Source organism: Gracilinanus agilis, chromosome 2, assembly GCF_016433145.1.
Source record: "Gracilinanus agilis isolate LMUSP501 chromosome 2, AgileGrace, whole genome shotgun sequence".
NCBI lineage: Eukaryota > Metazoa > Chordata > Mammalia > Didelphimorphia > Didelphidae > Gracilinanus > Gracilinanus agilis.
The window spans coordinates 615286343-615308693 of NC_058131.1; the positions used below are offsets into that span (position 1 = coordinate 615286343).

The window sequence follows — 22351 nt, forward strand, 5'->3', positions numbered from 1 at the left end:
TATCTCTTCCCCAAAGTTTAGGATGAAATTCTGTAGCTAAGGGGTTGAGAAAGGTGGATTTTGACTTTCCTACACAGCTGCTATCATCTTTTAAATCAGTGGGTTGTTTCTTTAAAATCAAGTTCTTGCCAACTTCTAGACTTTTTTGCTCTTTAACCTCTAACTGTGACCTTGTGTCTAAAGCAATTGCATGGGAAAGAACTGTTGCATCTAATTTTAAACTCGTTTGCAAATTTTCTTGATGTGATTCTTTGCAATGGTTTGATTCATGCTTCCCACCCAATGTGTGTGATATGGAATGAGAAAGCTGATCCCTTACATAATCATCCTCCTTAATGCCAAAGATTTCTTTGCGCATTTGCATTATGTCTTCCCATTGCTCATTATCTACCACAGACCTATGTGTATCCTCTGTGTAGATTACTTTAGACACCTTTTCTATTTTGCCTCGATTTCTCATTTTGCTTCCCTCCATTCTCTTAGACTCTGCCACACCCAAATTACACTGATTAATAGGTTTTAAATTAGAAATCTCGATTCATAATGATTTTTTCGGTTTTGTGCCCATTTGTATATATTTCTCCATTTCATCTAACGAAGGTGTTTGACTGTACTTTTTGCACATATGATTACAGCAAATATCCGTATGTTTTTCTTGATTATATGTATTTGATTCCTTATTTCTAGCCCACTTTAAATTATAAAATGTTTTTCTATTATCTCTTTGATTATTGGGTTTTGAAAAATCAATTTGTTGCTTATATCTACAAAAACGAATCATGTGCCCGATCTTCCCACACAAGTAGCATCTGGGTGCTGATTTTGATTTTGGGGTATTGTTGGCAGGTTGTCTAAACTGGTTTCTACTCGTTTGAAGAGCAAAATTCTTCACCTCTTCGATTTCTTTCTCCCGTTTTGACTGCTTCAATTGCCTCTTCAAGTCTGCTATGATCTCATCTTTCTCACTGTCAGATTGCCTAGCCATTCTCACTTCTTTCTGTTTGGAATCATGTATATATGCTGCATGATTCCTAATATCTTCCAGTGGTAATGATTCCCACTGTGGACAACTTTGCCTGAAGTAATTTTGTATCGGGATTGAGGTTCCCTTTACAAATTGTCTCCTTATATGATCGATCGTATCTTGGGAATGAGTATCTCTAAGTCCTAATATCGTTTCAGCAGCTTCAATAACTCTGTCTAGAAAACTGCTCGGGTGCTCTTCTTCCCCTTGCCTCAGTTTCTCAAATTTTTGCCATGCATTTGGCCTTTTTGCAAAATTTCTCATTGCTTCGATAAGATCAGCCCTGCATCTTAACAAGTACCTCATGTTGGCGTGTTGAGTGAAATCTAGATCTTGATGTACTAATGGCCATGATTCTAAATTGGGGTTCGTTCTAGTTTCGGTCAAGAATTTTTCCTTTTCCAAGGGAGTGTAAAATTCTCCCAAAAGAAATTCGACATCATTGAAACTAGGGTTAAAAAGTGTGAACACCTGTTTTAATTCTTTTAAACTTTTGTAAGGCTTTTCGTAGAATCTGGGAAAATGGCGTTTTAAAACCTCCATATCACTAGGAGTGAATGCCTTGTACGTTTTGACATGCACCACCCCCTCTCCAGGTTGGACAATAGTCCTGTCTACTATTGGTAGGACAGAAACCACTGCATTCTGTATTGGTTGAACTTTCTCTGTTTCCTTTTTTCCAAAAAATTTTGATTCTATGATTTCCAGTTGTAAGATGATATGTTTGTCGAGTTCATTCCCTTTACATAATTGCCTCAACACTTGGAACAGTAGTTTTATGTTCTCAACTAGTTCCTTGTTATCATTTTCTTGTTTTGAATCAGATGCTTCATAATAGTTAAACAGATGAGTCATGACCGCTTTTAAAATTGTCAAAAAATGCCATAGAGCCAGAACAATTGCTATTGCTGTTGGAATGAAGCATATGCATTCAGCTAAAGTAAATGCAAACCATTTATAATAGTCGTAGATTTCTATTAATTGCTGTATCATGTTTGGTACTTTTACTAGCCAAAATGCACACATTCCCTGCATAAAAGACCATATAAGCAGCGACAGACTGCTTAATATAAAAATCAATCTTGTGCAATTCATTTTCTTTTTCTATTTTTCAGAAGATAGGTTTCGTATGACTTGGCTTGCCAGATGTTATGGTGGTAATTTGAGGAAAGGTGTTTGGGATAAGGAATTGAAAGGAGGATGTTGGAGACTTGGTAAATGGATAAATTAAGCTACAGGTAGGCTGGGATTAAAGGAGATTCAGGGTATAATAGGACTGAAGTCAGGAGTATAACACAGAAGGGAAACAGAAATCTTCTTGGGAGAAAGAAGTTAAACTAAACAGGCTAACACAGCAGGCTTACAGACTGGGACTTAGACTCAAACACAAGCTGAGGGAAATAGACTAGATTGAAATTAACAAACAGGCTTTAGTTAATTTCACAGGAAGGGACCTATTTTGAAGTAACACCTTCCTTCAAGATGGATGCCCAGCTTCCCTCTAAACCCAGAGTATGTTTCTCTTTCCCTCTTCTTCCCTCTTGTTAACTAACAGACAAATTACACTAAATAGAACTATTGAATGTTTGTTAGGAAGGTGGGTTAAAGGAAAGCCCTATCAGTTATCTCAGGAACCTCAGGTGTGGGAAGGGAAGTAAAGATGGGATCTGAGTAAGGACCTGCCTTATTCAGTTTTACAAAATGCTATCTAAAGAAAATAAATGATGGTTTGATTAAATTATAAATAATGCTGTCAATTAGATAACTCTTCACAGATTTAACTCCTCTCTAATTTCTCTCCTTATAAACTCCACAGCCACTAAGGTAAGGGAGGGAAGTCAGGGTGGTATTAGGAAAGGAAGATATAAAGGGTCTATTTAAAATAATAATTTCTTAAGTAAATATATTAATGCTATGCTAAATTTCAATATTGAAGCTAGAAAATCCAAGAGCTTGCTCATTGACTACCTCCCTCCACGGAAGATCCAGTCAACTGCCTCTCCTCAAGATTCTAAAACCTCTAACAGCTTTTTGGAACTCAGCCAAAGCTAGAAAAAACTATAACCCCAAATTCTGTATACTACACTATTGGCCTTTTCAAATCAAGTGGCTCATGGACATCTCAAACTCAACATGTGCAAAGCAGAACTCATGATTTTCCTACCAAACCCACTGGTCTTCTAAACTCTCTCATTAATGTTGAATGCACCACCATTTTCTTAGTTACTTAAGATTCCCAACCACCATTTCATCCTTTACTCTTCACGTTCAGTCAATTAACACATCTAATCAATTCCAACTTATTTCTACAATACCTCTTTTATACCTTCATTACCCTCTACTCACACAGTTATCAGTCTAGTACAGCTAGTACACATCACCTTTTACTTAGATTACGGCACTCATCTCCTAATTGGTCTCCCTACCTCCTTTTTCTTCCTTTTCTAATCAATTCTCCATACAGCTGTCAAAGTGGTTTAGCATAGGTTTGATCATGCCATTTCCTCACTCAGTAAACTCAAGAGGCTATTTCTAGGATTAAACATAATCCCAGTTTGGTATTTAAAGCTCTTCATAACCTAGCTTCATCCTATCTTTCTATTCTTTTTACACATTATTTTCCATCCATGCACTCTTTGGTCTAGCTACAATGGCTTACTTACTGTTTTTCCTACACACACAGTGCTCCATCTTCCATTTCCATGCCTTTGAACTGACTATCCCCTGTGCCTGAAACGCTCTTTTCATTTAATGTCTCTTAGAATCTCTGGCTTTCTTCAAGATTCAATTAAAATATCATTATCTAAAGGGTTCTTTCTTCTTCCCTCCAAGTGCTAGCATCTTTCTCTCTAAAGCCACTTTGTGTCTGATGTGTGTGTATTTTGTATAAACCTATTTATATATATATATGCTATCTCCCCAATTAGAATATAAGCACCTTAAGGGAAGGGACTCTTTTTACTCATTACTTATCTTCCCAAAGATTAGCACAGTGACTTGAATATATTATATGATATTTTAAAGCTTTCTTATATATAGCATGAACTTATTTATATGTTCTTAGTAATTTACCTTAATTATGGCTTTAATTTCAGATGATAGACTCATAAAAGACAGTTTAATGTTTATGTTCAACTCAGAATAAAATCAGATCATAGATTGCAAGCTGGAAGAGACCTTAGAGAGTCCTTCTCATTTTATAGATGAGAAAACTGAGGTCCAGGCATTTTATAACTTTACCAAGAATATACATATAATAAGAGTCAATTTCATAATACTACATGCACTGAGATATGTAACATATTCTTTTAATGATGGTCACCTCCATGATTGCCTTCTAGTCTGAATTATGTAAATGATGGCCTCAATTCTCAAGTAGAAGAGTAAGTCTCAATTTTAAAACATTGCTTAATACCACTGTCATGCAAAATATACGTTCATATAACAATTAGAAGTTATACTTTCAGTTCTATTATTTTTGGGCTTCTAGCCTTATTCTCTCAAAATAATATATGTAACATAAAGTTGTGGAGAAGCTTAGTATATTATGTATAATGTGTATGGAGAACCATAGTATGTTAAGTCTCATATTAACATAATTTTTCATCATTTTGAAATTTTTTCTGAGCTCCAAGCCCAACATTTCTTTGTACTATAATTTAAATGAGTTCAGATTTAGCTTTTTCTTATGGGTATGAGAAAATTTAGCAATAATTTCTCTTCAAACACAAGGAATGACTGAATGAATCATTGCACAGAAGGTTAATACTGCTTAAAAGGAAACTCAAAGTTATAGTTACTTGAATAATACAACTAAAAGCAGATTATTGTAGAATTCTTTAAAAATTTGTATAGTACCTCAACTGATTGTTCAGAGACTGAATCCAAAACCAACTCTCTCTCTCTCATGTCTGATAAGAATAATTTTTCCTTTGCAATGATGCTCTTCAGAAAGTTTATTAGGGAGTTAAAATGTCCAACAGCTTCTCGAACAAGAGGAACTGTTAGCTTCCTGTTGAGTGAAACAATAAGAATCAACACATAAGAGAATTACAAAATAATGCCAAAAGTACTTTTTACCTTTTTATATACCTTCACTTGAATAGACAATCATTTCCTAATGAATTAAAATATATAGATAACTACATTTTTTTTTACATAAATTGTAGGGTGTGTGCAGTGTGCAGTGAGGACTAGCACCTTTGGGAAGAAGGCTTGCCAAGCCTTTTTCAGGGCTGCTCATCTACCTTTGGTATCTATCTTTCACCCAACTCTCACCTGTGGCTCCAAGAAGCTATGGTATGCATAGCAGCCCCTACCTCAGTAAAACCATCTCAGAAGATGGGAGAAAACCAGTTTGAGGTTAATTGGGTCTCAAACTGTCAGTACATTAAGAGGATATCTACTCTAAGCATGTGAAAACTTCCCCTGGCAGAATGAGTAGAGAATAATTTGTTCCAATGGCCATGAAGGCAACTGAAGCAGGTGCTTGTGGAGTGCCTAGAGCTTGGTCAGACATTGAAGATACCTTGGGCAGCCACTGAATTCTGGGCCATTGCCAGTTGTCCTGATTTTTGTCTTGACTTTGGAGTTTGATGACTGAGAGAGTGAAGCTGATACTCTGCCTCACTTAAATTCAGTTCACATGCAAGTCAAAATTGGTGGTGTCACTGGTCTTCTTTGAAAATGAAGGATCAACATAAATTGTAAACCATTATGTATAACTTTTAAAAAATATTAATCTTTACACTAACAAAACAAAATATTTTTTCTTTTACTTTCACGTTTTTATATTTAATTGCTATCATTTTTACATAATTATAGTATTTGCATGTTATTATAGTTATGCTCCCTTTACTTTATCATTTTATATCGTCTAATATTTCTTAGGGTTCTTTATATTTGTCATTTCTTATACTGCATTAATATTTCATTACATTCATAATTTACAGTATGTTCAACCATTTCACAATCATTGCACAAATGTGTTTTTTTCAGCCTTTTGCCAAACAAATAAAACTACATTTAATATTTTTGTCTAGATAAGTCTTTTTTCGTGTCAACATGAACATTCCTAATAATGAATTTATTCAAAGGGAATGAATAGTTTGTAGAACTTATTATATGATTCTGTATTATTTTCTTAAAAGTTCACCAACAGAAGGGTTGCTTCTCCATAATTCCACTAATATTTTATTTTACACTTTTAAACTCTCTTTGCCCATTGTCATTAAATAAATTATGGAATATATAAATGGGTCTGAACTCAACCTCTGACTGAGTGCACTAGATTTTACTCAGAGGACCTGGATTCAAATTTGTTCTCTGTGTGGCCTTGAAAAATGACTTCATTTTTCCTAAGCCTCAGTTTCCTCATTTGTAAAATGAGGTATTGGACTAGATGATCTCTAAGGCGCCTTCTATTTCTAAATTCATGATCCACTTTTGATTAAGCAGTTTTCCATATTTGGCCTTCTGCTTCTATTTTCATTGAATTCACTGGATTTATTTTATATTCTACAAAATATTTTAAATAGTTGAGTTCTGTCATTCTCTTGTTTTTAGTAGCATTAATTTTACAATAGTGTTCTTATTATCACTTAACCTTTTTTTTATCATATTCAATTCCGTTAGCATATTTTTATCCATTTTCTATTTTTTACAAATTCTAGCCTTGTTTCTGATGCAATAGTTTGTTCTGGTATATTTTATGGCAATTTTAACTTGTTTTCTTTTAGTTCATATAATATTTTTTCACTGTTTTGGAACTCTTCTTTGGTTTGTTCATTTTGTTGAACAATTTTTTAATTATCTTAAGCAAATTCTAGCTTTGTTTCTTTTTTTCCTTAGCCTTTGTTCATCAAAAATAATGTACTTTATGGCCAGATATAGCACAAGAAGTATGGACTTATCCTAGAATAGCAAAGCAAGTCTTGGAGAAACAAGGCTACTCACAATGTGAAAGGCTGAGGATTGGATATGACAAGGAGTATATTAAGACCTGGATATTTCAGGATATTCAAGATAGAATTCCCTTTTGATCTCAGGATCCCTGACTGGAAAAAAAGTAGCTTACAACTAGAAGCCTCTTTCTCTTCAAGGGAGGAATGCCTTACCCACAGAGACTATTGCTAAATCTCTCATTATTCACCAAAATTCATTGCCTTTTAGCTTCTAAATCTAGTTTTCATTTTATTTTAATTTAGTGTGTAAGACCAAGACATTTTCCTTTACATGATGGGAACTGCAAAAGGGAGAGTAGTTTCTCTGATTAGAATGATGTAGGGACTCATAGATGTAAATTTGTACTTGAAGGAATCTAAGCTATTGTCTACTTTGTGTATAAGACTGTCTAAATAAATTTGAAGCCCAATATTGACATGTTACCTTTATCTTGTTGTGATAGGAATTTATTTAGTTGCATTAAGAACAGATTTAAGATCAGAGAAAGGGTTTTTGTTCATTTTTATGCTGTCCCCTTTAAGAAGGAGACAGACAAAGTTTGCTGTGGGCTCTTTAAGAAGCTAGCATAAATGAGAGTCCATTGAAAGGGCTAGAGGCTGGTTCTCTTGGACTTCCTCTGGAGAGCAGGTGGCTGGATATTTCTCTGACAGCTGAAGAAGATTTTAATTACTTTGATACTTTTTATTTGAGAGTGAAATATCTACTTAACAGAGAAAAAGAGTTTACTGGGTGCTTTACCCCTTTGAGCCACACGGGGTGCTGAAGAGCAGTTCTGTGACAGAGTTTGATGTGGAGCTGAGATAAGAAGACACTGTGAGAAGACCTGCTTCTTTGCCTGATTTCTGAAGAGAGAAGAAAGCTTCTCTCTCAAGATTTTACAATTACTATAAGTTACTTTAGGTTTATTATATATTTGAAGTTCATCTTTTAGCATAGCTTATTAAGATAGAAGCTAAATATTTAGACAAGGAGAATAGATCCATACAGGTTCACCTCGGTGAACAAGAAGCAGTAAGAGATTCCTGTCCTGTTCCTATATCCTGTCTCCTCCTGTCCCTACCTCTACTTCATAGAGATAAATAATAGATTAGTTGGATCAAACTGCATCAGACCTTTCATCTACCATCTACAATAGGTTAACCTTTGACAGTTATAGTGATTATTACAGTTGGCTTCCTGCTTTCCATCAACCAAGTAGTTAACCGTGACAGTTTAATTTATCAATACAGCTGGGCAATCAAAGTTATCAATACTCAATACCAATGCAGTCAGATCAATTTTATTCATAATGTTTGGCAATACAAGTTTTAATACGGTCATTATAGTTGAGTCCATAACCAATTTAATTTACCCATAACAGCTTATTAATAATAGTTTGGTTTTCAAAACACCAGCTATTATTCAATCAAAATAATCTCTAATATAAGGGATGATTCAACAAAGGATACCAAGGGGGTACTGGATCCCAAAGCAAAGCCATGGCTGCTCTACCTTTATATACCACTAAAAGTATGCTAATCTAATATCAATATTTCAAAATGGAAAGGAGAGAAAGTTCTGAAATAAAGTTCTTTAAGAATTGAAGCAGCTGGGTAGCTCAGTGGAGTGAGAGTCAGGCCTAGAGACAGGAGGTCCTAGGTTCAAACCCGGCCTCAGACACTTCCCAGCTGTGTGACCCTGGGCAAGTCACTTGACCCCCATTGCCCACCCTTACCAATCTTCCACCTATGAGACAATGCACCGAAGTACAAGGGTTTAAAAAAAAAAGAATTGAATATTTCAGGGGCAGCTGGGTGGCTCAGTGGATTGAGAGCCAGGGCTAGAGAAAGGAGGTCCTAGGTTCAAATCTGGACTCAGACACTTCCTTTCTGTGTGACCCTGGGCAAGTCACTTAACCCCCATTTTCTACCCTTACTACTCTTCTACTTTGGAGCCAATACACAGTATTAAACTCCAAGACAGAAGGTAAGGGTTCAAAAAAAAAAGAACTGAATATTTCTTTTCTAATGTTTTAGTAGTCTAAAGCCATTAATAACTATGAATGGACAACATCATAAGCTACTGAATGCAATAGGGGCAGGAAGAGAATGCTATTGGAGCTGTACAGGAGGTATATGTCTCCAAGTGCCCTTTTATGTAACTAGCAGCACATGAATGTTGTTGAAGCCTAGATGGGGATGCCAAACTATTAATACAAAGACCACGTCATTTTTCTTGAAGAAGCCATGTGCTTTGTCAACTTCCAAGCCAAAATTAACCTCCAAATCTGCATCTTCAGCCTATGACTCATGGACAGACTCTAAACACCACAGGAAAGATGCCTTGGTACAGATTAACCTAATTGCTATGAATAATAACCATGATGGAGTTCTGAGAATGGCAGCTGGCTACCAGGTGAGTAGAACTTCCAGACTTAGGAGAGAATCAAGGAAGGATAATGGCCCCACTGAAATGCTCTACAGTATAATGACAACAGCTTCACTGGGATCCATGAGTTCAGAGAGGGCTATTAAAGCTTCTCAAACAACTAAGAGTGAAAGACGGAGGCTTCTATCTCTCAAAACATTAACTGGGGCATTCTTACAGTTTCTCTCTGGACAATATAATTTGATCACTTTCTATCCAAGGCAGAGTCGATCATGTCATTGCCCTCAGCCCATGTAGTGCATTGCTTCTTCTTCTTTTTAAATTAGAACTGTACCTTCTGTCTTAGAATCAATACTGTGTCTTAGTTCCAAGGCAGAAGAGAGGTATGGGCTAGGCAATGGAAGTTAAGTGACTTGTACAAAGTCACACAAGCTAAGAAGTTTCTGAGGTAAGATTTGAACCCAGTACTTCCTGTCTTTAGACATGGCTCTCAATACACACTGAGCTACCTAGCTGCCCTCATGCATTGCTTCTTTTAATAGGTTTTTTAAATTATCAAGCAAAGCATTTCCATATTATTCATTTTTGTAAGTGAATATAATCTTATAAAATCAAAACTTCAAATCATATACCCAAATAAACAAATGATAAATCATATGTTTTCATCTACATTTATACTCCAACAGTTCTTTCTCTAGAAGTAGATAGCATTCTTTTCCATAAGTCCCTCAGAATTGTCTTAGATCAGTTATGGACAAACTATTCCCTTCGGGCCAGATCCAGGCTGCAGTTTGCCCATCACTGCTTTAAGCAATCCCCTAATCACTACACCCCCACATCCAGATGTAGTGATTAGGGAATTGCTTAAGGCAGTTATGGGCAAACTATGGCCTGGATCTGGCCAGCAGGGAATAGTTTGCCCATCACTGTCCTAGATCATTGTATTGCTGTTCGTAGCCAAGACTATCACATTTAATTGTTCCACGACATTTCAGTTACTGTATAAAATGTTCTCCTGGTTCTGCTTATTTCACACTGCATCAGTTCATATAGGTCTTTCCAGCTCTTTCTGAAAACACTGTGTCCGTCATTCCTTATAGTATAATTAGTATTCACTATACCACATTTTGTTCCGCCATTCTGTAGTTGGGGAACATCCCTGTAGTTTTTCCATGGTTACATGATTCATACTCTTTCCCTCCCCTTCTAGTGCTATAACTTCTAAGAAGCTTCACACCTTTCCTGCTTGCCCAAAGTGTCATCATATTCCATTCTTAGTCATAATGAAATATTTATCTATCTCTTCCAAAAGCAGAGAGGTGAGTCCATCACCCACAAATATTCTACTCCTGATTTTTACCACCTTGAAGCTGTTTTTTGTAGTTTACCCACAGAATACTTTTATTACCCTTTTTAATATAGGCATCACTCTAGGTGGTTTTGAAAGTGTTGTTCTGCTTCAGCTACTCTTCAGCAGTGACACGATTCTAAATTAATCCAAATTAAAGGAATATCTTTTTTTTTGAGAGTCATACTGATGACAGAGGGTCTTTTGCATGCTCTCTATTTTCTCAGTATAGTAGTTCCTTTTTTCTTTTAATTAAGAACCACTTGGATTAGTCATAGAACTGACAAACCATTCAATTCAGTCGACCTACTCCTCTTCAGTTAAAAATTTTCCATTGCCATATCTTTGTTCATCATATTGCCCTACCTTCTCCATCCCAAATCTACATCTTGCTTCTTTAAAGGAGAACTCTATTGCAGGAAGCTGGCAAACTCATGACATTAGCACAGCTCGTCACCAGTTATGAAATGAGCCCATCAGGTGCCAAAAGGATGGTTTTTTCACTCAGTTTCCCCTAAGTGACTCTTTTCTCATTAGCATCCCCTTTTACTGAAACTATTGAAATCAGTATCTTTACTCAGTCCCAGGGAAACACAGAAAAACAATAAAGGCTAATGGCAGAGTCCCCCACAGGCCCCCTATAACTCCTAGGAAATTCCCACCCTTACATACAGAAATTCTCCTAGAAGCCACTTCACAACAAACCAGCACATAATGAGTTAATGTTAAGGATTTTAAAACTCTAACTCAGATTCCCATACACAGGTGCCTGCAAAAAACAGGCCAGAATAGTCTCTTAAGTTTCCCCCCACCCCTCCCTGATTTGGTACAGCAAGCTAACATAAAAGAACAATGAATGAAATATGGAGAAATTGTATCCCATGAAAAAGCCTGTACTTTCTCACCACTGTGGCCCAAGAGATATGTCAAACACACCTAACACATTGTCTCCAAAGATAAGATGTATGGTGGGAATTGAATTCATGCCAACATTGATGTAATCTTGAGAAAAATGATATAAAAATTAAAATCAGCAGATGGCACTTCAGATCAGCCACTGCAAACCTACTGGGTCTCTGGCTTTTCTCACTTCATTCTCGCTCAATTGTCCCATCCCCCCAAGATAACTAGATTGCTGGGACAGATTCCCGCACTCTATATCTAATATTGATTTCCTTTATGAAACTTTCCTTAACAGCTATAAATTGCACTAAATTTTCCTTGTTATAAATTGCTAAAAAATTCCTGCTGAAACTAAAAAATTAACCTTGGAGTTTATCTCTTTTTATGATTGGTGCTTATCTCTAATATGACTGCTATCTCTCTAACCAAACTAAAAGCTCCTTAAAGAAGGAGCTATGATTTGTTCTCTGCAAGGGCTTGCAAAATTCTAGTCAGAAACAGTAAATTATTTTTTCTGATTTCTCATGTAATAGAGACTGCTTAAAAGAGCTTGAAGAGAATTTGTTCTCCTATAAATTAAGGATGCCCTCAAAAATCTTAGTTACTATAATTTGTTTCATCTAAAAATAATTTGCTTTTATCTAATATTTAATCACATTCCTATTAATCCAACTTACAAATTAGAAAATTCCAAATTAATAAGGTTTTACTATACAAAGAAATGTAAAAAATAACTTAAATATTTAATAAACTGAGTCATATTTTATTTTTCAAGACTTTAGAATGTGCCCAAACCAGGGCAGCTAGGTAGCTTAGTGAATAAAATGCCAAGCCTGGAGACAGGAGGTCCTGGGGGTTCCCATTTAGCCTCAAATGCTTCCTAACTGTGTGTCCTGGGCAAGTCACTTAACTCCCATTGTCTAGCCATTGCACTTCAGTCTTAGAGATGTTACTATGACAAAAAATGTTAAAAAAAAAAAAAACAAAACAATGTGCCAAGACCACAACTTCAGGGACAATTAGATTATTTCTGAAATAGGTAAACAAAAGAAAAATATTTGTCATGGTCATTCTTTCAATGTTATAAAATGTTACCATTTTGGTGGAAGAGAACTATGAGGCAAGGGTTATCATGGGCTGAGGATTCATGATTTTTTATTAAAGTAACTTTAGCCTAAATTTCTAATGATAGTTATAATTATAAGCTATGAATTGACATATATATGGTTGATGTATTCAATTTGTCCATTTACATAACAATGTTATCTTGCCACAGCTAAGTCAAATCTGGGATATTTTACATGGATTGTTAAAGATAGAGGCATAAAAAAGTTGTCTGTAGTAGTCATATAAATCATGTTCAACTGTAATGGAGTTTAGTACCAGTAGAGTTTTCTAGTCAGTCAATAAGACTATTTTAAGTGATTCCTATGTGCCAGACCTTGAACTAAGCTCCAAGAATAGCAAAAACATGATCTTTGCCTTCAGAGAGGAATTCTAAAGAGGAATAAAAAATATAAACAGCTCTGTATATAGAAGTTAAAGACAGTTTGAATAGGAGGTAATCTTACAGGAAAGGCACCAACACTGGGGAGTGAAGGAGGGGATAAAGGACAGAAAAGTTCTCTTACAGAAGATGCGATTTGAGCTGACTCTTGAAGGAAGCCAAAATTTGGGGTGAAGAGGGAGAACACTCTAAGCATGTGAAAAGGCATGGAATCAGGAGTTAAGTGTCATGAGGGAGTAGGGAAATGTTAGAGCACTGACTATAAATGGCTTTTCAAGGACATTAAGTCATGAAAGGAAGGAGAGAAATAGGACAAACAGTCAGGTGACTGTATCAAGTTATGGTTTTTTTAAGAATTGGGGAGATAAAGGCATCTTTATAGGCAGCAGAGAAACAGCAAGTGGACAGTGAGTGGTTGAAGATGAATGAGAAAGCGGTAACGACAGAAGAAGAAATCTGCTGAAGATCAGATTGAATGGAAGGTAGAGGGGTTTATACTGAGAAGGTCTACTTCTTCATGTAATATAAGGATGAAAAAGGCAATAGTAGGGGCAGCTAGGTGGCTCAGTAGCTAGAGAGCCAGGCCTGGACAGTAGAGATCCTGGATTCAAATTTGACCTCATACTTCCTAGCCATGTGACCCTAAGGAAGTCATTTAACCCCCGTTGCCTAACCCTTACAGCTCTTCTGCCTTGGAACTGATACCTAATATTGGTAAAGGTTTTAAAAACAGGCAATAATAGTAGAGGAAGAAATTTAGTGATATGAGATGAGACAGGGATGAAATGGAACTCTTGGAGTTCCTCAGTTAAAAAAAAATAAGTATGAGACAAAGATTTCAATTAAGGAGGTGAGAGAGTATCATGGGAAAGTTGAAGATGGATAAAAAAGTTTAAAACAACTGCTATGATGAATGTAATAGTGAATCAGTTTGGAAATACACAAGGATTATTCTGCTGCAGTGAGAGTCCAGTTGAGATGATGTAACTTAAATTTGTAGGGGGCCAGTTAGCATGTTTTATCTAGCAGTATGTGAATAGGAATGAAGGCACTAGACAGTGGGTGTAATCCAAGTGTAACAGGGCTTTAATTTACTTTGTTCATGTCTAGATCACTTAAGGGGGGTGCACACAAATCAGTGAAGAAATTAAGTTGATTCTATATCATTTTATAATTGGATCTATTATTGTCCCATTTTATATAATTGCTCAAGCCGCATTTCTTTGTTTCATTACCTATGAGCTAGGTTTAGAAATTCAGTTCTCCTGCTAATCACTGTTCTATTCTTTCCTCAAGGGAGTCTGGTCTGGTATCTTTACACCTTCAAACTGTCCCTCAAAAATGTCTTATTTGTTATCCAAACAAGTCTGGTTCACTATCACTAACCTTGCAGGGGGATCCAAACAATGAACATTTCTTAGTCAGAGAAGGGAAGGAGGGGATTGTTGTTAGTCTGTCTCTCCCAAATTCCAACCAATTATGTTGTCTTCACACTCATGATACTCTCTACTCTTTAATTAATCATAGTCTTCCCCTATGCAATTTTGAATTCCCCCAAACTATTGTCAAAGAGAAGATCTACTTCTTCATGTAACAGAGGGAGTCCTATCACAGGGTCTTTGGTTGTTGAGAGAGGTTATTAGTCCGATTTTTTGGTTACTCCTAGACTAATACATTGATTATGTTCAGACCATTGTCTCTCAGTTTACCTTAATTTTCAAACATAACATCGGAAAGGTCAAGGACCAGCATTTGGAAGAAAATATTATGTCTTCCTCTGCCACATCAATGGAAACAGCCTCTAGATTGGCTAAAATGCCAGAACAAAATGCATCTTTTTAAGAATATCATGAACTGAACTGAGTGAGAGGAAAAACTACCTTCTCTTCCTCTTCCCTTTTAGGTCCTCTGGCCCCAGTCATCAAATTTGGACATTTGTTCTGTTTGTCCCTTTCAATTTTAGGGATAGGTGGCAGAATTTCCATCACATCCTGATGTAAGTCATGGTGACCTTTGGTGCAGAATTCTAGACTAGATGTTGCAGGCGTCCCACCAAGGAAGCCCTGAGAAGCCAGAGTGCCTGGAACTCAAGATCAAGGGTTTTTTTGAATTTTGAATTTTACTTGATAGGATGCTAGGAACTGAGCTAAACTGTTTACCTAATTCTGTCCCTAGAGATTGAGATGATGCAAGGTGAATATGCTTCTGTTACTCACAGACAAGTTTTTTAGAAAGATGTTTGCGTGTTTGTTCTTATATGAAAAGAAACCTGACTGTTAAATGGAATTGGGGTTCAGGAGACTCTTAAAATTGGGGAGACACCAACAGTAGGGGCTGGAGCCAATGGCAGAGAGACTAGATTCTCCCAATCTCCCTTCAGGGGATCACTTGGGGAGGGGTGAAAATGGAACATACCTGGCCTTCAAGCACTGTAGGACATAAGAGTGACTACTTATTATACAAGGTTGGGGCTTGGAAAGTCATGACAGTAAAAGAATAAAAGAGCAAGGGACTCAAGTGTAGAGGATATTCACAACAAAATTTAGATCACAGAATGTCTTCCCCTTCCCACATCATCAAATGGTATCAATTGATGAACAATGAAAACTGATTTTAATAATGGACCAATTACAAACAGAAGTCTAGAGACAAACATCATATTTTAAATGTAATAGACACTTGAAAATATTTGTTGATCTGCTAAAAAAATGAATGACTCCTTGTATGACTGAATACCTTGTTTTAAATAATCCTTTTATGTTTTACTGAATTAGAAAAAATATATAACAAAGTTCATTTGTAAGAACAAAAGATCAAGATTATGAAGTGAACTAATGAAAAAAAATGTGAATGATGGGGACCTAGCAGTACCAGATCTCAAACTGTACTATAAAGCAGTGGTCATCAAAACAATATGGTACTGGCTAAGAGACAGAAGGGAGGATCAATGGAATAGACTTGGGGTAAATGACCTTAGCAACTTAGTGTATGATAAACCCAAAGATCCTACCTTTTGGGACAAAACCCCACTTTTTGACAAAAACTGCTAGGAAAATTGGAAAACGGTATGGGAGAGATTAGGTTTAGATCAATATCACACACCCTACACCAAGATAAATTCAGAATGGGTGAATGACTTAAATATGAAGAAGAAAACTATAAGTAAATTAGGTGAACATAGAATAGTATACCTGTCAGATCTGTGGGAAATGAAAGATTTTTAAACCAAGCAAGAGATAGAAAATTACAAAATATAAAATGAATAATTTTGATTATATTAAATTAAAAAGGTTTTATACAAACAAAACCAATGCAACCAAAATTAGAAGGAAAGCAACAAATTGGGGAAAATTTTTATAACAAAAATCTCTTACAAAGGTCTAATTACTCAAATTTGCAATGAGTTAAATCAATTGTACAAAAAATCAAGCCATACCCCAAATGATAAATGGGCAAGGGACATGAATAGGAATTTTTCAGATATAGAAATCAAAACTATCAATAAGCACATCTAAGAGCACACTTCTTATAACTAGAGAAATGCAAATATGAATAACTCTGAGGTACCACCTCACACCTAGCAGATTGGCTAATGTGACAGCAAAGGAAATAAGTAAATATTGGAGGGGATGTGGCAAAATTGAGACACTAATGCATTACTGGTAGAGCTGTAAATTGATCCAACCATTCTGGAAGGCAATTTAGAATTATACCCAAAGGGATTTGAAAGACTGCCTGTCCTTTGATCCAGCCATACCACTGCTAGGTTTGTATCCCAAAGAGATAATAGGGCAAAATATATGTACAAAAATATATAGCTGCACTCTTTGTGACAGCAAAAAAATTGGAAAATGAGGGGATGCCCTTTGACTGGGGAATGGCTGAACATGTTGTGATACCTGTTGGTGATGAAATACTATTGTGCTGAAAGGAATAATGAACTGAAGGAATTCCATGTGGACTGGAAAGACCTCTAGGAATTGTTGCAGAGTAAAAAGAGCAGAACCAGGAGAATGTTGTATACAGAGACTGATACACTGTGGCACAGTTGAATGCAATGGACTTCTCTACTAGCAGCAATACAATGATCTAGGACAATTCTGAGGAACTTAGGAGAAAGATCGCTATCCATACTCAGATAAAGAACTGTGGGAGTAGAAACACAGAAGAAAAACAATATTGCAAATATTAATAATATGAAAATAGGTCTTGATCAATGATACATGTAAAATCTAGTGGAATTGCTTGTTGGCTACAGGAGGGGGTTGGGAGGAGGGAATGGAAAGAACATGAATCATGTAACCATGGGAAAATATCCTAAATAAATAAATGAACTTTAATAAAGAGGACAATTTTTAAAAAGAAGAAAAAGAAAAAGAAAGCCCCAAATGGCGGTCACAAAGAATCAGACCCAACTCAAATGAATGAACAACACACACAAAAATAATTATCCTTTTGTGAACAATCTATACCATTGCTCTCTAACCATCAGTGCAAGCAACTGGAGATTAAATATTGCAAAATAATATTTTATTTGGTTTTACTTACTTCCATGCCAGACAAACAAGGGTACCATCTTCTCTACCATTCACTAGTATGAAATGGCCATCAAATGAAAATGCCATTGATTGAATTCCTTGTCCTTGGTAAGAATGGCTTTGAATCTGAGCAAATGTTTCCTGAGTAATTAAAGAAAAATCATGAAAAAAGGATAAATATTTCTATTTCACTCTATTTTTACTAATGGAATATATGCACATTTTTAAAAAGAACCCTTACCTTCTGCTGTAGAATCAATACTAAGTATTTGTTCTAAGGCAGAAGAGTGGTAAGGAATAGACCATCAGGGTTAAGTGATTTGCCTAGGATTGCACATCTAGAAAGTGTCTGAGATCGTATTTGAAAGAGAATAATTAAATAATCCCATCTCAGAGAAAGAAATTGAACAAATCATCAAGGAACTCCCTAAGAAAAAATCCCCAGGGCCAAATGGATTCATAAGTGAATTCCATGAAACATTTAAAGAACAACTAATCCCCAAACTGTACAAATTATTTGACAAAATAAGCAAAGAAGAAGTCTTACTAAATTCTTTTTATGACACAAATATGGTACTGATTTCAAAGCCAGGCAGACCAAAAACAGAGAAAGAAAACTACAGATCACCCTCCTTAATGAACATATATGAAAAAATCTTAAATAAAATACTAGCAAAAAGACTTCAGCAAGTTATCACAAGCATTATTCATTATGATCAGGTGGAATTTATTCCAGGAATGCAATATTCCAGGATGGATTCACATTGGGAAAACCATCCACATAACTGACCATATCAATAATCAAACCAACAGAAATTATATGATTATCTTAATAGATGCAGAAAAAGTCTTTGACAAAATACAACTTTCATTCCTATTGAAAACTCTAGAAAGTATAGCAATAGATGGGCCTTTCCTCAAAATAATAAACAGTATATATTTAAAACCATCAGCAAGTGTCATCTGCAATGGGGACAAGTTAGAAACCTTTCCAATAAGAGCAGGAGTGAAGTATGGATGTCCATTATCACTTCTATTATTTAATATTATACTAGAAATGCTAGTGGTAGTAATAAGAGAAGAAAAAGAAATTGAAGGGATTAAAATAGGCAATGAGAAAACTAATTATCACTCTTTGCAGATGATATGATGGTATACTTCAAAAATCCTAGAAAATCAACTAAAAGGTTAATGGAAATAATTAACAATTTTAGCAGAGTTACAAGGTACAATATAAATCCACATAAGTCATCAGCCTTTGTATATATTTCCAACAAAATTCAGCAGCAGTAGTTAGAAAGAGAAACTCCATTTAAAATCATTCTAGACACTATAAAATATTTAGGAACTATCTAACCAGAAAACACAGGAATTATATGATCACAACTACAAAACACTTTTCACCCAATTAAAACTAGATCTAGATAATTGGAAAAACATTAATTGCTCATGTGTAGGATAAGCTAATATAATAAAAATGACAATCCTTCCCAAATTAATTTACTTATTCAGTGCCATACCTATCAAACTACCAAAATTTTTTAAAGAACTAGAAAAAATTAAAACAAAGTTAATTTGGAAGAATAAAAGATCAAGAATATCAAGAGAAATAATGAAAAAAATGTGAAGGTTGCGGGGGGGGAGGGACGGGGAGGGAACCTAGAAGTTACCAGATCTTAAACTGTACTATAAAGCAGTGGTCATCAAAACAATATAGTGCTGGCTAAGAGATAGAAGGATGGATCAATGTAATAGGGGTAAATGACTTCAGCAAGTTAGTAAAAGTAAATGACTTCAGCAATAAACACAGAGGTCCCAGCTTTTGGGACAAGAATTCACTATTTGATAAAAACTGCTGGGGAAATTGGAAAAAAGTATGGGAAAAATCAGGTCTAGATCAACATCTCACACTCTATTCCAAGATAAATTCAAAATGGGCAAATGAGTTAAATATATAGACTGAAATCATGAATAAATTAGGTGAACATAGAATAGTATACCTAAAAGATCTGTGAGAAAAGAAGGAATTTAAGACCAAGTAAGAAATAGAGAACATTACCAAATGTAAAATGAATGAAATTAAAATCAAATTAAAAAGGTTTTATACAAACAAAACCAATATAACCAAAATTAGAAGGAAAGCAACAAACTGAGAAAAAATCTTTATTACAATACTCTCTGACAAAGGTTTAATTTCCCAAATATATAAGGAACTAAGTCAAATTTTCAAAAAATCAAGCCATTTCCCAATTGACAAATGGTCAAGGGACATGAATAGGCGGTTGTCACATGATGAAGTCAAAACTGACAATAATCATATCAAAAAGTGTTCTAAATTCCTCCTGATTAGAGAATTGCAAATAAAAACAACTCTGAGGTATCACCTTATACCTAGCAGACTTTCCAATATGGCAGCAAAGGAAAGTGATAAATGTTGGAGGGGATGTGGAGGGGACACTAATACAATGCTGGTGGAGTTATGAATTGGTCCGATCATTCTGGAAGGCAATTTGGAATTATGCCCAAGAGGCTTTAAAAGACTGCCTGCCCTTTGACCCAGTCATACCACTGTTGGGTTTGTACCTCAGAGATAATAAGGAAAAAACTTGTAGAAAAATATTTATAGCCACACTCTTTGTGGCAGCAAAAAATTGGAAAATGAGGGAGTGTCCATTGATTGGGGAATGGCTGAACAAATTGTGGTATCTGTTGGTGATGGAATACTATTGTGCTGAAAGGAATGATGAACTGAAGGAATTCCATGTGAATTCCATGTAAACTGGAAAGACCTCCAGGAAATAATGCAGAGCAAAAGTAGCATATCCAGGAGAACATTGTACACAGAGACTGAAACACTGTGGCACAATCGAACATAATGGACTTCTCTACTAGCAGCAATGCAATGAGTTATGAGAAAGAATGCTATCCACATCCAGAGAAAGAATTGTGGGAGCAGAGATGCAGAAGAAAAACATATGATCAATCATGGGTTCAATAGGGATATGGTTGGGGTTTTAATGCAAATATGAATAACATGGAAATAGGTTTTGAATAATGATTCAGGTATAACCCAGTGGAGCTGCTTGTCAGCTCTGGGAGGGAGGAGGGAAGAGGGGGTAGAAATCATGAATCATGTAACTATGGAAAAATGTTCTAAATAAATAAATAAATGATTTTTAAAAATTAAATTAGAAATCTACAAACAATACAAGCCAAAGCTTAGGAAGTTATAAAAGTTTGTTTTTTATTTCATTTTTTTCTCTCCCTTCCAAACTCCCTTTAGGTGTTTGCTTCTTAGACTTCTATACCTATTTCCCTTGGGGCTATTAAGGGCTTTATATTGATATTAATATTTACCAAACTTTCAGCATGGCGGATACTCAGTATTCCATCTTTGGCTATTGATGCTAGCCACTTGCCATGAGCTGATAGGTACAACTTTCCAGTTCCAAAATGTTTGCTTTGCATTTTGATCTTTGGCTCAAGAACTACAGTTTTGTTATCCTGCAAACCAAAAATAAAATATCAAATTATATTTGATAGAAATAATTTTGATGGCTTATGAGAAAATAAAAGACATAATCTTGACAGTTTGATCACTGGTATAAAAATAAAAGATGCGACTAGGATCATTGGATAGAGCTCTAGGGGATAAGGAACAGTCAAGATTTGAGATACTTTCAAAGTAGAAAAAATTAATGGAAAACTATTTGTTAAGCACTTTTTGTGTGCTATGTGGGTTCCCTCTACTGTCCTATTCTTCATTTCATATCACTCAGATGCCTTCTAATACTATCTCCTCCTTCACTTGTCCCATACAAGAGGTAGCCCAATTCCTTCACAAAGCAAATCTCTCTTAACTACACAAATGATTCCATTTCATCCTGTCTGTTCCACCAGATTGTTGGTAGGTCTGCCTGCCACAAGTCTCTCTCCACTCCATTCTGAGTGAGATGGAATTAAATGTGTGATTCTCAAAGTAAAATATTTGACTTGCTCCCCAGGGCAGAGGTGCCCAGTTGGTTTTCCCAGAGAAAGCATTTGGCTTGTTTCAATAATGTTAAATTCACAAGAACATTTGGTTGTGTATCTAAAAAACCCCAAAACAAGTCTGGGAAGAGGTGATTGATAATAGGACAGCAAGCCTGAGAAAAATACAGAGGCTTCCGAATTTAAGAACAATGAAGAGCATGAGTAGCTCAGCTTCTCTTTATCTTGTGAGAACGTTGTGGGGGAACTCTTGTTGAGTACATAATTCTTCTCTTATTGAAACCTAGATCACACACTCAAGATTTGTAGGTCACAGCTCCCCCCAGACAAGAGGGCTGGATAGAAAGGGGAGGGGGAATCTCATGTTAGGGATACTATAAAAAGGTCTATTTTACATGTAGGCATTCACACATTGCCATTGGGGTGATCTGCTACCTTTCTGAAAGGAGAATAGAATTAATGCTACTTTATCACGCCGGCAGCTCTCTGATTCTAAAATCACCAAAAAGTGGGATTTTGAGCCATTTATTTATCTATCCCATTTCACACAGTTTGGGGACTCATTCAGGATTCTGAAATGATAAGAAGGCTTTTTGTTTTCTCTTTGGGGAGGCAAGACGTGTCAGCTGGTGTTTTTGGCTGCCTCCCAAAGGAAAGAGGTCTGTGAGCTTTTGCCACCTTCCACACCTGGAGAAAGGATAAGAGAACAG

At 35.8% G+C, this 22351-nt stretch overlaps 1 protein-coding gene across 1 annotated transcript in view; it reads right to left on the minus strand.

Moving 5' to 3' along the window:
* Window positions 1–22351, minus strand: part of LOC123234247 (cilia- and flagella-associated protein 43-like) — a 178095-nt gene that overhangs the window by 60496 nt on the left and 95248 nt on the right. The window contains exons 15-17 of the mRNA XM_044660174.1: window positions 21009–21155; window positions 17662–17792; window positions 4883–5036 (exon numbers count right to left, since the gene is read on the minus strand). Coding sequence (XP_044516109.1) covers window positions 4883–5036; window positions 17662–17792; window positions 21009–21155 — 432 coding nt within the window. The remainder of the gene's footprint in view (window positions 1–4882; window positions 5037–17661; window positions 17793–21008; window positions 21156–22351) is intronic.